The 13,400-nt window shown below is 54.5% G+C and overlaps 1 protein-coding gene and 1 long non-coding RNA gene across 3 annotated transcripts in view; one reads left to right on the top strand and one right to left on the bottom strand.

Moving 5' to 3' along the window:
- Positions 1 to 3,236, bottom strand: part of LOC149128683 (uncharacterized) — a 38,392-nt gene extending 35,156 nt beyond the window's left edge. The window contains exon 1 of one of the 2 annotated variants that reach the window (XR_016236218.1): positions 2,398 to 3,042. This is a non-coding gene — a long non-coding RNA (uncharacterized LOC149128683). Of the gene's footprint in view, positions 1 to 2,397 lie in introns of both variants that reach the window. The other variant, XR_016236216.1, reaches the window with a different exon arrangement.
- Positions 3,237 to 4,212: 976 nt separating this feature from the next.
- LOC100358058 (NUT family member 2G) lies at positions 4,213 to 13,400 on the top strand. The gene is made up of 7 exons (XM_017347478.4): positions 4,213 to 4,806; positions 7,119 to 7,839; positions 9,628 to 9,756; positions 10,689 to 10,828; positions 11,260 to 11,552; positions 11,814 to 11,930; positions 12,457 to 13,400. The coding sequence occupies exons 2-7, from the start codon at positions 7,142 to 7,144 to the stop codon at positions 13,186 to 13,188; spliced, it is 2,109 nt and encodes a 702-aa protein (XP_017202967.3). The 5' UTR covers positions 4,213 to 4,806; positions 7,119 to 7,141; the 3' UTR covers positions 13,189 to 13,400.

Below are 13,400 nucleotides of genomic sequence, written 5' to 3' on the forward strand. Positions count from 1 at the left end.
GCAGAGCCTACCCTTACCAATCAACAGATATCCTCACGACTCTGTGTGATATCTAAGCTCTTACACATTCATAGGCCACTTCCAAATGCCTTCTCATGTTACTAAGGGTCTGTGAACTGCTCCTGCTGACTTAATCGTGTAGCATTAAAGTGTGTCCCTCAACGGGAAAATGCTCCCATCCCAGGCATCTGGAAAGAGTAACAGGAAAAATGGCCTTTCTCTCCTACTCCTCAAGAATGAGTGCGAGGTCTCAGGTTTTGTAACCAGAGAGTAGGATTTCTTCAAGAGGGAGCCACAGGAACAGGAGCAGAGACTCTGAAGGAGTTCATCCCTCACTGGCTGTTTTTCAGAGCACTCTGAGGAAGGTTCATTCTTGCAACACTGTACTCACAGGAGGCCAGAACTCCACTAAGGAGGAAAGCTGCACGTCAGGTTCTGGAATATACAATGTACTAGGGTGTATGCTCCTGAAAGAGGAAGTGCCTCCAGCTCCTCATGTTGTACATGTTGGATGTTTATTGCAAGGCAGCCCGCTGTTTCCTTGTCACATACACACACACACACACACACACACACACAAATAAAGCTATGCTTTGATAAGCTGCTGGTCAGCTGGCAACAAACCTAAAAGTATACTTTGTGTCCAAATGCAGCTCTGTGTGTGTCTGTGTGTGCACCCATGCCATGCAGTCTGTGTTTCATAATATTCCTCCTGGGGATATAACAAAGTCTTGATTGGTGATGTCTACTTGATTTAAATATCCCAGTATACCAACTACAAGCTAGCAACCTAATGCCAGTGAACACAGAGGTGGCAAGAGACAGGAAGGAAGCTTCTCTGACCCACCTCAAGCACACCTACATTCCATCATAGAAACCTGTGTCTCTCCCAGCTGTATCAGTGTAGGTGTGCTGGCCACCTTCATACTGTCAGCTCCCATACCTCTTTCCTGAGGGATCTGAGCTCAAATCCCTCTGAGCTCAAGCTGCCTGAACAGGAAAGGATGAAAGGACCAGACAACTAACTCTTCATTCTTGATCCCCTGCTGCTCTCCACCAGCGATGGGCAGGAGCAGGTAGATAACTGCGGTAGCTTTCTCATTCTGTGGTTGGGATAACTCTGAGGCCCATCTGCTGCACTGGCTACCAGAGTTTCCCAGCTGAAATCAACCCTAATTACTTAAAGAGGAAATTTGCTGCTCACTCTCACATTTGGGATTCTTTTGCAATCCCTGCTCATTCCCCCATTCCTCTACTGTTCTTTTGCTTCCAAAACAAGCTTACATTCATTTGTCACCAGGTCTTTTCCTAGGGGAATTCAAACTAAGGCCACAAAGGAAGAGCATGGACAGTTCTACAGAACACTGGTGGACAAAGCTGGAGCCAGAAACTCAATCCAAGTCTCCGACACGGGTGGCATGGAACCGACCACTTGAATCATCACTCCTGTCTCTCAGAGTATACATTTACAGGAAACTGGATTCAGAAGCCACAGGCAAGTACATCTACTTGATAAAGCTAACTACAGTACTTTCTAAGTAGTCCTTGAAACGCATAATTTGCTCTAATAAAACAATCTGTTTTTTGCTTGAACAAAAAACACCCTAATTAAAGACAATATCAAATCCGTTCCCTGAATTCGTATGGGACCAGAACACTCGCAAACACAACACACTTTCAGATACAACCACCCCACTATTCTCACATGGCCAAATAAACAAGAAAATCTACAGCTCTAATACACACACTGACCCCCAAACCATGAATACACCCTTACCGGTGTGCAGTAAGTGGCACTGATCTAACAGGTGAGCAGCACAGAAGTCACAAACCATACAGTGTACAACCTCCTTTATTGTAAATTTCATGCAAACAAGATGTTTGCTGAAACCCTGCATGCAGGCCAGGCAACCGTGATGTGACACCGGACTCGGAACTGAAGCTTACTATTCAACTGAGGCAGGCTGCTCACATCACTGCCACCTCTCCGTACTGAACCTGAGTGCTCCACTTCTCCTCAGCTGCAGCACGTCCACAGGTCACACAGGACGCACCTGAGGACGGCACGCACTGTCAGCAGCCCGAGCTACCTGCTGGACTGCATCAGGGTTTTCCGTCCCGAGGATGCTTCCCCAGCCTCAGCCTTGCTCAGAGTGCCAGCGACACCGCCGGGACACACGGAGGGTCGCCTGCGGTACTAAAGCCCCCTCACGTCAGGTTCAGGCATCGCCAGACACGGGAGCGCCCTGCCAGGACCAGGGCCAAATTCCGCAGTTTAAACGCTCGCTCGCTCCGCAGCCACCGGGACACGCGGGCCGCTGGGCCGCACAGACCACGGGTGAGCCCACCGCAGAGCGGGAACAACCGCTCGGCAAGACTGGGGCTGGGGTCCATTACCTTCTAAGTAACGGACTCTCGGGCGCCGCCATGGCCGCGATTCCGTGGGCATGCGCTCTCCTCGCGCCTGCGCATCACCTGGGTCGGACGCCCGCAACGGATGCTGGGAGACGTTGGAGGGCCACTGGAGCACGCGGGGAAGCCGGCGCGCCCAGAGGGCGTGCGCATGCGTGCCGAGTGCGCGCCAAAGCTAGGAGTGCAGGGAGGCAGTGTGTGGTCTAGGAAGATTTTTGAGGTTCTTCCGCTGACCAGGCGAGTCCTCCTGGAATCTTTGTGGCCGTTTCTCCGTTAACTAGCGCGTCTGAAACGACCCCTGATGGTTTGGAAGAGGGCAGACGTCCACCCAGGCACGTGCACCCAGGGAACGGCTCTTCCCAGGGCTGCACCCTAGAGCGGGGTCCCCTGCACTGGGGTCAGCGCTTGCAGCCTCTGCGGACTGCAGGACTCTGAGGCTTGTCCGCGCCTCCCACAAGCGCTGCCTCCTTTCTTCCAGTCCGCCTGGGTTCCATGGAAGAACAGTCTGGCCAAGAATTTTAGACCTGGAAACACTGAGGGACTCGGGCTCCTGGCTCCGTTCTTAGTTATTCCTAAGGCATTTAATGTACTTGGGGAATTTATATAATACAGGGAATTTTAAATAAACAGTGATTCACAAATGCCTTCGCTGAAAATTTCTGACCTCCCAAATCGTGACAATTTGAACCGCATAAAGTGAAAGATACCATGTAGTATATGCGTAATTTTACAACAAAGACACACGCATTCCTTAAGTTCCTGAGTACAAAACGTGGCCTCATCAACCCTCCCTCCAATATGAAGTTATTGTTTGAACACCATGTAAGGTGCCCACGATAAAAATACAAGTCTTTGAAGGGCTCTTAAATTTGTTCGCTTTTAAAGTCACACCCTTAGGTCACTTTTTTTTTTTTTTTTTGCCAGTCACCATTATCTTCCTTGAATTACTCCCTTATAATCTTCTGAACATCTTGGTAGACCTATTTCCAGTGCTTGCATAAAGAATAAAGACACTTGAATATATGGGTGGTTCATGCTACAGAGGACTGAGGCTCCTACCCCTGGCTTATTCTCCAGCTGACTTCAATTCCAGGGCTAGGCCAAGTGGGAGCTGTGAGCTGGGGGCTTGGAATTTGCAATTCTTTCCAGGTCTCACCCGTTGACTGCTGACCCCAACAACTTTAGCCATCACCTGTGGTCGCCCAGAGCACACATCAGCAGAATTCTGGAAGAAGAGCTAGTTATCAAACCGAATTATTCCAATAAATAAAGAGGACCTTTTAAATGCTAGACTTAATGCCATCCCCCAGAGTCTTAGAATACTTCTTCAAGATAGCTCACTTACAAACCAAAAAAAGTAACCACACAAGTAATACAGATATGCATTCTGCACACCTGTAAAATTAACTGTTTATCGGAAACTAAATGAAAACAAAACCAAAACTCCTGTCTGTATAGTTTTAGATAAAAATGTACACATCACAAAAATTTCCTGTGGAAGGGAAATAGTGACCAGGATACTTTCTTGGGAGGAAGCCCCATCCCTATGTATTCCATTCGACTTTTGAAATACAAAAACTTTTTGCACGTTACAATACTCAATGAAAAGCATTAAAAGGAGAAACAGCATACATTTCACAACAAACACTGTCAGTACCATATAACATTGGGGAGGGGATTCTGAGTTCATCTGTAAGCTTCAATATCAGTCCTTGATGGACAGAGGCATTCCAACAGAGGGGATCAGAAGTCAGACTTTCCTAGGAAATGCATTTTCAGCAGTGGACAGGACTTGGGGATGCAGACTACCTGCCTCAGGATGAAGTGCACACACTGCAACTATCTCTGATCCGCTGGTACCCTGTTTTCAGACACTTGGTCCCCTCTTCTCCCTGAGCAAGCCTGTGCTGATCACATCATGTGTTCTGAAACTGGATGAGAAAGTGCCTCCCTGAGTGTAGCTAAGAGCCTACCTTCCTCCACAGGTGGGAAGCAGGGTGGCCTAGGAACCAAGAGCAGGTGTATCGATAAGGAACAGATGTTAAGGAGGAACCAAGTACAGTCGGTGTGCTGGAAATCAGAGACTACTTTAACACTGCCTGAGGAGCTCACATCAGCTGTTTTGCCGCAGTTCAAAATCAAGAGAACTTGAGATTCTGCCCCACTGCAAGAGCCTCAGAATGTCTCCCCACCCCCACCCAGGCTGCTCTCCTGCCACCCCTCCCCCACCAGAGAAGCCTGAGCCCCACATTCCATTCCTGTTACCTTTAAACTTGCCCCAGCTGCTGCAGTTGGACCCTGAGCGGCCAGCTCACTGCTGGGACCTGAACTTGCTTCTCTCATTGAGGAGGCTGTGCTGAGTGTCCAAGCCTGTGGGGAGAGCTTCAGGAGGAGGTAAGTCTGTAGGGGTGGGGCTGTTTAACCAGATTCCCTGCCACTCCTCACATACTTGGGAACTCACATGTGACACACCCCCTGGGGACAGCTGACTGGACTGAAGTACAGGAAACACAGAGCCCTGGATGTCCACAAGGACATCTTACCTGGGGAGGCTGTGGAAGCCCATGTTGAACGGACACTGCTGACTGGGGAGACTACTGGCCACGTACAGGTGGATCAAGATGCCCCACAGGAAGGTGTACTGATGAGTAGAAGAGACGGGAGCAAAGGGATTCATTCTCTGTAAACCAGGACAGGGACACAGGTCACTTCAGTCTGAGGGGTGTAGTGTGAGGATGGGCGGGGATGAAGTGGAGGCAGAGAGAGGGTTCAGGGCACAGCTGAGCCTACCCTTTCAGTCACAGGGAGCCTGCCCTTGAAATGGCTCAGAGGGTTTAGACAGGGGTATCCTAGGTATTAGGATGCTGTGATGAAATGGGCTTAGCCATGAAACTGATCAGTTGGGCTCCTTCCCCTTTACCCACTCTTCCTTGAGTGAGGATGGAAATTACCCCAACCTACACCGCCCAGATCCTCCCAGCTCTCTGCTTCCTGCCCAGTAGTGGTTTCTTTCACTCCAGGAAAGTTGTTTTTTTCTGGATTCTGCAAGGACAGGAATGGCAATTAACATCAGCCAACAGGGGGCTGGGGTTTCCCCAAAGTGGTCTGCATTGTTCCTCCTGTAGTGGAAACACAAGTCTTTCACCCATGTCATCCTACATCTCATGGTGGCCTCTGCCCAGGACTTTCCATAAAGATGAAGGCAGTGCACGAACTCCAGTCTGTACTTCACAGACAGGTTCAGCTGGGCAGAGTGGTTGGACTTCCACAGGAAGTTTCAGTGAATGCTGTTTTCCACCTTTATTTTCACAAAGCTTATTTATTTGAGTAGCAGAGTGACAGAGGAGGGGAGACAGTGGGAACTTGACAAGCAATGGAAGAGGGAGAGAGGGAGAAAAAAGAGAGGGAGAGAGGAGAAAGGATGGAGGGAGAGCAGAGAGAAATAGAGAGGGAGAGGGGGAGGAAGGGAGGGAGATATGGACATCTTCCATCCACTGTTGACTCCCCCAGTGCCTGAAATAATCAGAGCTGGGCAAGGTCAAAGCCAGGAACCCAGAACACTGCCAGAGTCTCCAACAAGGGCCAGGAATTCATGTGCTATGTCTTCAGCTTCTGCCTCCCTTCTCACATTAGCAAGAAGTGGGATCAGAAGTACAGTTTGCCAGGACGAGAACAAGCTCCAATATGGGATGTGGACATGCCAAGTTGCAGCTTAACTCACTGTGCCAAAACACCACACCTGTTTTCATATTAAAGGAAGGAGAGTAGCAGTTAGGAAGGTTATGTTCAATGTGAGGACACGGGTCCTGATCCTTAGACACATGTGCACGGTGCCTGTTGTCATTTACTGGGCTCGGTGTGGTTCCTGGTCAGGGATGTGTCCCAGTACATATTGTCCCCCCAACTCCCTGACTCAAGCCTACTCCTCAAGCCTTCGCTTTCCATCACTGAGAGCAAAAGGAACAATCCCAGAGAGTCACCATTCCCTCAACCAATTCTGATCTGACCCTTTAGAAACTACGAAATCCTGGACACCTCCCAGACACCCCTACCAGTCACCACCCTGCGGACTTTCTAACCCTATGCAGCCATCACTGATTGTGTGAGGACACCATCTCAAGGGACCAACATCCTCCTAGCAGTCCTGTTCCTAAGGAACACAGCTTCTAGCGTGGCCAGAGGGACCACCAGGCCCTGCAACCAGGGGCGGCTAATATCTGCTCCCTGTGGTTTCGGCAGGGCCCTCTTAAGAGGATGATGTTACCCTCAGAGATGACAAGGTTATCCTCATGAATCACAAGACCATGGTAGGGAGAGATTTCTTCCCAGACCTTTGACCTTCTTGTGCTAGGGTTTATGGAAAGGGTTCCACTAAGAAGTGTCAGTTAAAGAAGCCTAAGGTGGGGTCTGGGCTCGGTGTTGTGAATCAGCTGGCTTTTCCTAGGCCAGGTGGGCACGTGGCACCACAGCTGTATAAGTCCCCTGGAATGCTGTGGAGTACTGAGGGGCCCAGTGCCGCTAGGGAGGCAATGCTGATCCAGGTGTGGGAGACACTATAGAACTGGGAGTCACCCTGGGTGACTCTAGGGGCAGTGAAAGCTCAGTGTTCCATCCTGGCAGAGACGGGTACTTGAGAACTGGTATTCGAGAAGGGTATTGAGAATCGGTTCCCCATTTCCATTCACCCCTCTCCTTTGTCTCCACAGCATCTCCAGGGCTGGGAACAGCCATGATCCCACACCCAGGCACCTCCACGTCTCTCTTCACGCTGCTGCCCTTTCCCCAACCTACCCACGGCCCCGCACCCCAGCCACCCTGGGGGCAGCCCCCTCCACTCCTTCTGAATGCCGCATTCCCTCCAGGCAGCCGCCTCGTGCTGCCTGCTGCCATCCCCAGGATGCCCGTGGTGGCAGGAGATGGTGGCTCTGTGCCAACTGGGGCTGGGAATGTCCACATCATATTCCAGTTGAGGACAGGAGGGCACCCAGTGGAGCCCCCCCACTCTCAGACCTTGGTCTACAACCAAACCCAAATCAGCCTGAATGCCCCAGGAGGCCTCTGTGGGCCAGGGCAGAACCCTGCTCCCATAGCAGTGCCCGGGTCTTCCCTGCAGGCAACAGTGCCTGCACCTCCCATGGTGGGAACCCAGGCCAGTCAGGGGGGCTGGCCTCTGGGCCTCCCTCCTCCAGCTCCACCACCAGCTGCCCAGCTGGCCCCGATGGTCTTCCCAGCAAACAACGGGCCACCATCACAAGGGGCTGACAGGGAGCGCATCCTGCCTACTCCCAAGGCCCAAGCCTCACCAGACAACCCCTGCAGCTCCACCAGCGTCTATGAGAACTTCCGGCGCTGGCAGCACTTCAAGGCCCTGGCCCGGAGGCTCCTGCCCCAGAGCCCTGACACAGAAGCTCTGTCCTGCTTCCTCATGTGAGTACCCATGCCAGGGCCTGGGGCAGAGCATTGGGGGGATCAGGGGTGGGCAACGCAGGCTAAAAGGGCTCCCACAGGAAGACCCTGAAGGCAATCGAGAGACCACATGCAGTTCCATTGTCAGCCATGATACCTCATGCTGCCTGTGACAGGATTCCAGGGCCTTTCCCCACTGGATCTTAGCTATCCTGTGATAACATTTACATTTCCACCATTTCCAGGGTGACCCTTACAGAACACTCAAGATCAGAGAGGGTCCTGGGATCACAAGAGCCACCGTGGGGTTTGAGTCTGAGTCCACACAGCAATCCCTGTCCACCACCGGCATCATACACAGAGGGTCACAGACCTCAGGGACTTGACGTGAGAGGCGATGAGGAGGGAAGTCTTACACACAGCCCAGCCCTCACTCTTCCCGGGACTTCCAGGAAGACAGCAGGTGGTGGGAACCCACCCAGGGCCACGCTGGGGCCCCGGCACGAGGCTCTGTCCTGGGCCAGCACTGACAGCCCAGAGCCCTCACAGGGGAGGAGACGCTCACACCCGTTCCCAGGGAGCTGAAGGTCACGGCAGCTGAACCTGCTGAGCTTGGCACAGGCAGGCACACGCTCTGTCTCAGGAAATGACTGCGGTCATGCCGTCATGAGGAAAAGGCAATGAGGTCAAGAACACAACGGTCCAGGCTGTGACCGGACTCTGAGCCCCTAAGGCAAGAACGCAGGCCGCTGTCCAGGGGCTGGGGACCAAACCAGAGGGAGCCTTCCCCGCAGTGGCACACTCCCCTCTCTTGACCACTCGGGCTTGGCTCCTCCTGTCTACCACCATCACGACAGACACAGCCACCTTCCACTGAGCAGGGTACTGCATCCATGTCGCGCCCGCCTCTGACCTCCTGGCCGCATCGTCACTCAGCCTGCAGCTGAAAGCAGTCTCCACGCCTTGGTGTTGGCGTCTCCATCTCCCTGCAGCTCTGGACACTCAGCATTGCCCAGGAGGCACATCACCCCCAACTCAGTCCCCATGCACTGAGCCCTGGTCCCCTAATCAGGGCACAGCCTGCGTGGCTCCCTTCCTTCTCCCCACTCCCAGGAGCTCTGAGGTCCCAACTCCAGTGCGGCCTCTGGCCAGCAACTATACAGCAGGTTACAGGCTCAGCCCTGGGGCCAGGAGCCCGCACCAGAGCCCTGGCACCCAGGTCAGATCATTCTGTGCGCTTCTCCCTTTGGGCTGCACTACACAAGGCCACACACTGGGCAGCTCCAGCCACAGATGTCCATGTGTCATGTCTGGATGCTGAAAGACTGAGCACAGGACATGGCTGGATTCAGGTTCCAGGGAGGCTGCTCCTCCTCCTGAGACAGGCCCTTCCCACTGTCTCATCTGAGTCTCAGAGCTATGCGTGTCTTGCTGCTCCTCCAGGACACCAGTACTATCACGGGAGCTGCAGCCTTAGGACCTCTCCTAACCCTAACTGCACAAGACACCACCTCAGACCCCATCACACTGAGGATTAGGCCCTGCACACATGTGTTTAGGGGACACAAGCATCCAATTCATGCTGCACAGTGAAACTGACGCCGCACTAGGGAGACAGAGAGGCCAGCACAGCCCTGGGAGGGGGTGTCCCCCAGATGAGAGGTGGCCAGGAGGCAGGAGAGCCCACACTGGAGGAGGACACGACAGGGACAGAGGGACGGGGAGACCACAGCACAGTAGTCAGAGCCCTGAGCTCAGGCGGCAGGGTGGGCTCGTGCATTTTCACTGACTCCGGGGAATTCATTCCAGCCCCGTGCTGCGGACCCTGGCCCAGCGGAGGCCCACCATGCCGCTGGAGGAGGGCCTGCGGTTTGCCATGCGCGAATGGCAGCACAAGAGCAACTTCGACCGCATGATCTTCTACGAGATGGCAGAAAAGTGAGTTGGGAGTCCGGGTCCCGGTGCTGTGTGGTGGAGGAGGCTGGGGAGGGAGGCTGGGCCTGAGGGGCTGGACGTGTGAGCACATGTACGCCATTCCTTGGAACAGGCCCTCCGTGGGCCCTGCTCTCCCAGGATACTGCCCCACCACCTGGATGTAGGGGTCCATGCGCTCTCCTCCCCGGGAGTCCTCCCCATCTGTGTCTGAGCTACCGAGGCTCTGACGTTCAAGGTTGAGGTGGAGCAGCCAGCGCAGCCCTTGTGGTTCCTCCCACCACGAGGACTCTGCACACGGCACGACCTCCATCGGAGTGTCTGCCTCACACCCTGGAGAGGGGGGCTGTGGACAGATGTTTTCTCAATGGTGAAGCTCCATCCCAGAATGTGCTGCAGCCCAGAGTGTCCTCAGGGATCTGGTGTCTCAGACGCACGGCCCTGTCTGCATTTCTGCCGGTTCATGCAGTATGATAAGTTTAAACACACAGCACTCAGAGGCCACGCCCACCTCTCAGCCAGGCCTCCCATCCTCCTGCCTGCCCTGGACCCGAATCCCTGCTCCCCTTACAAGGATCACAGTCTCGGGCTCAGGATCTCTGATTCTGAACTAGGACCCAAGAGCTTGTGATAAATGTCCTTCTGTGCAGCCTCTGGAGTCAGCCCTTCTTGGGGCTCTGTGTGGGGCCAGACCAGGCATGGAAGTGGTGAGATCTGCTGTGCCTTTGTTAACTGGGCCTGTAGGGATCAGAGACACACGTCACCTGCCCATGCAGGGCAGGACAGAGCACTGTTCCCAGCATGTTTTGCCCCTGTGGGACTGACCAGACTTGGGCCTCGCTGACCCCAAGGGACACGTGCATGTGTCTGTCACCAGCTGCCGCCAGATCATTGTCGGTGTGGGCCCCTCACGTTTGGCCTGTGTCCCCCACGCTCAGGTTCATGGAGTTTGAGGAAGAGGAGGAGATGCAGATGCAGAAGCTGGAGTGGATGAAGGGGAAACCTTGCCAGCCCCCACCGGTCTCACCACCACTGCTTCCTCAAGGGCCCCCAGCCCCTGTGGCTGTCCAGCAGCCAGGTACAGTCTCCCCTGTCCCAACACAGTCCATGTCAGAGGCCAATGCAACCCCAGGATCTGTTGTCCCCTCGTCTGGGCCTTTCCTTCAAGAGCAACATGTGTTCCTTTGTGCAGAATGTCCCACGGACAGCCCAGGGGCCCACTTGCTTTGGGCCATCGCCTGGGGATTTTTCGTGCCACAGTCATAGTGCCCCTCATCCCTTAGCTTCCCAAGGAGCCAGCAAACTCTGGCCTGGATGGGGTCTGGAGATAAGAACACAGAGTGTTGGTGACTCAGGTGTTCCACCTCTCGGCCCCATCTCCTCTCTCGGTGCTGTTGTCAGGGTCTCCCGGCCCAGTGTGAACACTCATATCCCCCAATAACTGTCAACCCCACTGCGGCTGACATGACACTGGGGCCCCTGTACTTACACCATGTTCCCCATCCACAGGGTGTGCCCCCAGGAAGGCCAGCTCCAAGGCCCTACCTGCCTGTCCAGTGCCACCCAGACACCAGGGGCCTCAGGACAGGACACCCAAGGAGATCCCGCCAGAGGCCGTGAAGGAGTACATGGAAATCATGGACACGTTGCTGGGGCCAACACCCTTGTCCTTGGAGCCTCCCGATGGCCACCCAGAAGAGGACACAGATGAAGGCTTCCTGGAGAATGAGGGTTCATACCCAGACCCGGAAATGCTGTCCTACATTGACCATCTATGCTCCCAAGTGGATTTTGTCACCAAGGTGGGCTGGGATGCAGCACTGGGATGCAAGATCCAAATATTGACCCTGCCAGGCCCTTAAGCCAAATTCAAGTTCTTCACCACTGCCTTTGTGTTCCTGAGGGAGTGAGGGAGTGAGTGAGTGAAGCTGACTGCCCACTGATTTACAACCCCAGAGTGTGAACAGTGATGGGGTCGTCCTTGCTCTCTGGTTCTGTTCAAGTTCCCATCATCTCAGATGCTTCATGCAAGGATGCTCATGGACATCTTCCATCTTTTCTAGGCGGAGGCCATCATTCACCCCAGATTCCTGGAAGAACTGCTTTCCCCAGATCCACAGCTGGACCTCACGGCCCTGTCCAAGGAGCTGGAGAAGGAGGAAGGGCTGACTGCTGGCCAGGTAAAGGACAGAAGGTGGTCAGCTGGTAGAGCAGGGACAGCAGGTAGACATGGCAGGGAGGGGCACCAGGAAACCAGGGGTGGGGGACAGCAGGTAGACAGGGCAGGGGGGTGCCAGGAAACCAGGGGTGGGGGGCATCATATAGACAGGGCAGGGAGGGGACCCAGGGAACCAAGGTTCGGGGGACAGCAGGTAGAGGCACCTAGGTAGACTGCTGGTAGAAGGGGGGACCCCAGCATGGCAGACCCAGATCACTTTGTCTCCCCCTACTCTGCTGGGGAAGAATGACTTCTTGAGCTGCTTCGGGTGGGGTGCAGGTGCACACATGTGTTAAGGAGACAGAAGAGCCAGTTCCAGGTTAGGGTACAGGGCTAGAATGAGGCCCACGTGGGTGGAGGCAGAACCCCTCACACTAATGGAACCAGCCCAGAGATCAGGCCTTTCTGCCTCCTCCCGAGTACCTGCTGTGCACTCCCTGGCCTCCCTCACACCTGGCACAGCCACTAAGGGCCTGTTTCCTCTGCAGGTGATGGCGAAGCACTGCTCCTTGAAAGAGGATGGGGCCATGGGGGCCACCCCCAGTCATGGTGTGCCCCTACTGAACCCCAGCAATTCTGAATCTGGACCCCAACAAAGTGCAGAGAGTGACAACCAGGGCCCCCGCCTTGGGGCCAGAGCTGAGTGCTTCTCCCGGTCGATGTCTTCCCAAGACCTGCAGAGACATGCTGTCCCAGACACCCCCCTGTGCAGGCCTGAGGTTAATGCTGTCTTTAGTGGACATCGGGAGTGTCCCTCACTGGGGGCCACCGAAGATGCCAGGAGTTTCAGGGGAGGACCCTCTGTTGGGGGCCCGCACACACCACTGGACATCTCCAGTGAGAACGAGGAGGAACTTCCCAGTCTCTCCTTCCTCCTGGCCTCCCAGCACCACCTGCTGCCCTTGGGCTTTGCAGGGAGCGAGGCCTCTGCTGAAGACCTGCCCTGCCTTGGAGCTGGGAATCCTTGCAGAGCACCAAAACCCCTGTCTACCCACAGAAGGGACCCTAGGGGACCCCTCCCACATGCTGCAAAGTCCAGGAAGCAAGCTCTCCAGGGAGGCCAGGGCCCTGCAAAAAAGAAGCCCTGCCCAGTGCCTCAGCTCAGGGCTTCTGCAGGGCAGGCCCAGGCTCTGGGCTCTGTGGGAAACTCCCAGGCTCAGAAGAGGAAAGGTGACCACTTGGTCACCAGGAGGAGGAAGAAGCATCATTCAGCCCACTAGGTGGCACCAGGGCTCTGGGGGCAGCTCCTCCAGGTGCAGCCTGAAGCACATGGACCCTAACTCTGCCCTGCACCCAAAGTGCTGACCCTGCTGTTCCTCACCACAAGAGGGCGACTCTAGGACACCCGGGTGGAGGGACTGGGGCGAGAGTATGGAATCATCCCTTTGGGACTTAGTTTGTGTAAATAAAAGAAGTTACATTGGAATAGTCT

Source organism: Oryctolagus cuniculus, chromosome 1, assembly GCF_051225735.1.
Source record: "Oryctolagus cuniculus isolate XC-2025 breed Fujian yellow rabbit chromosome 1, ASM5122573v1, whole genome shotgun sequence".
Taxonomy (NCBI): Eukaryota; Metazoa; Chordata; class Mammalia; order Lagomorpha; family Leporidae; genus Oryctolagus; species Oryctolagus cuniculus.

Bases quoted from the DNA above. Each gene is read 5' to 3' on its own strand.
- LOC100358058 (XM_017347478.4), top strand. From the start codon at position 7,142: ATGATCCCACACCCAGGCACCTCCACGTCTCTCTTCACGCTGCTGCCC. The intron at 7,840-9,627 runs GTGAGTACCCAT...AATTCATTCCAG, and splicing joins GCTCTGTCCTGCTTCCTCAT to CCCCGTGCTGCGGACCCTGG. The intron at 11,553-11,813 runs GTGGGCTGGGAT...CATCTTTTCTAG, and splicing joins AAGTGGATTTTGTCACCAAG to GCGGAGGCCATCATTCACCC.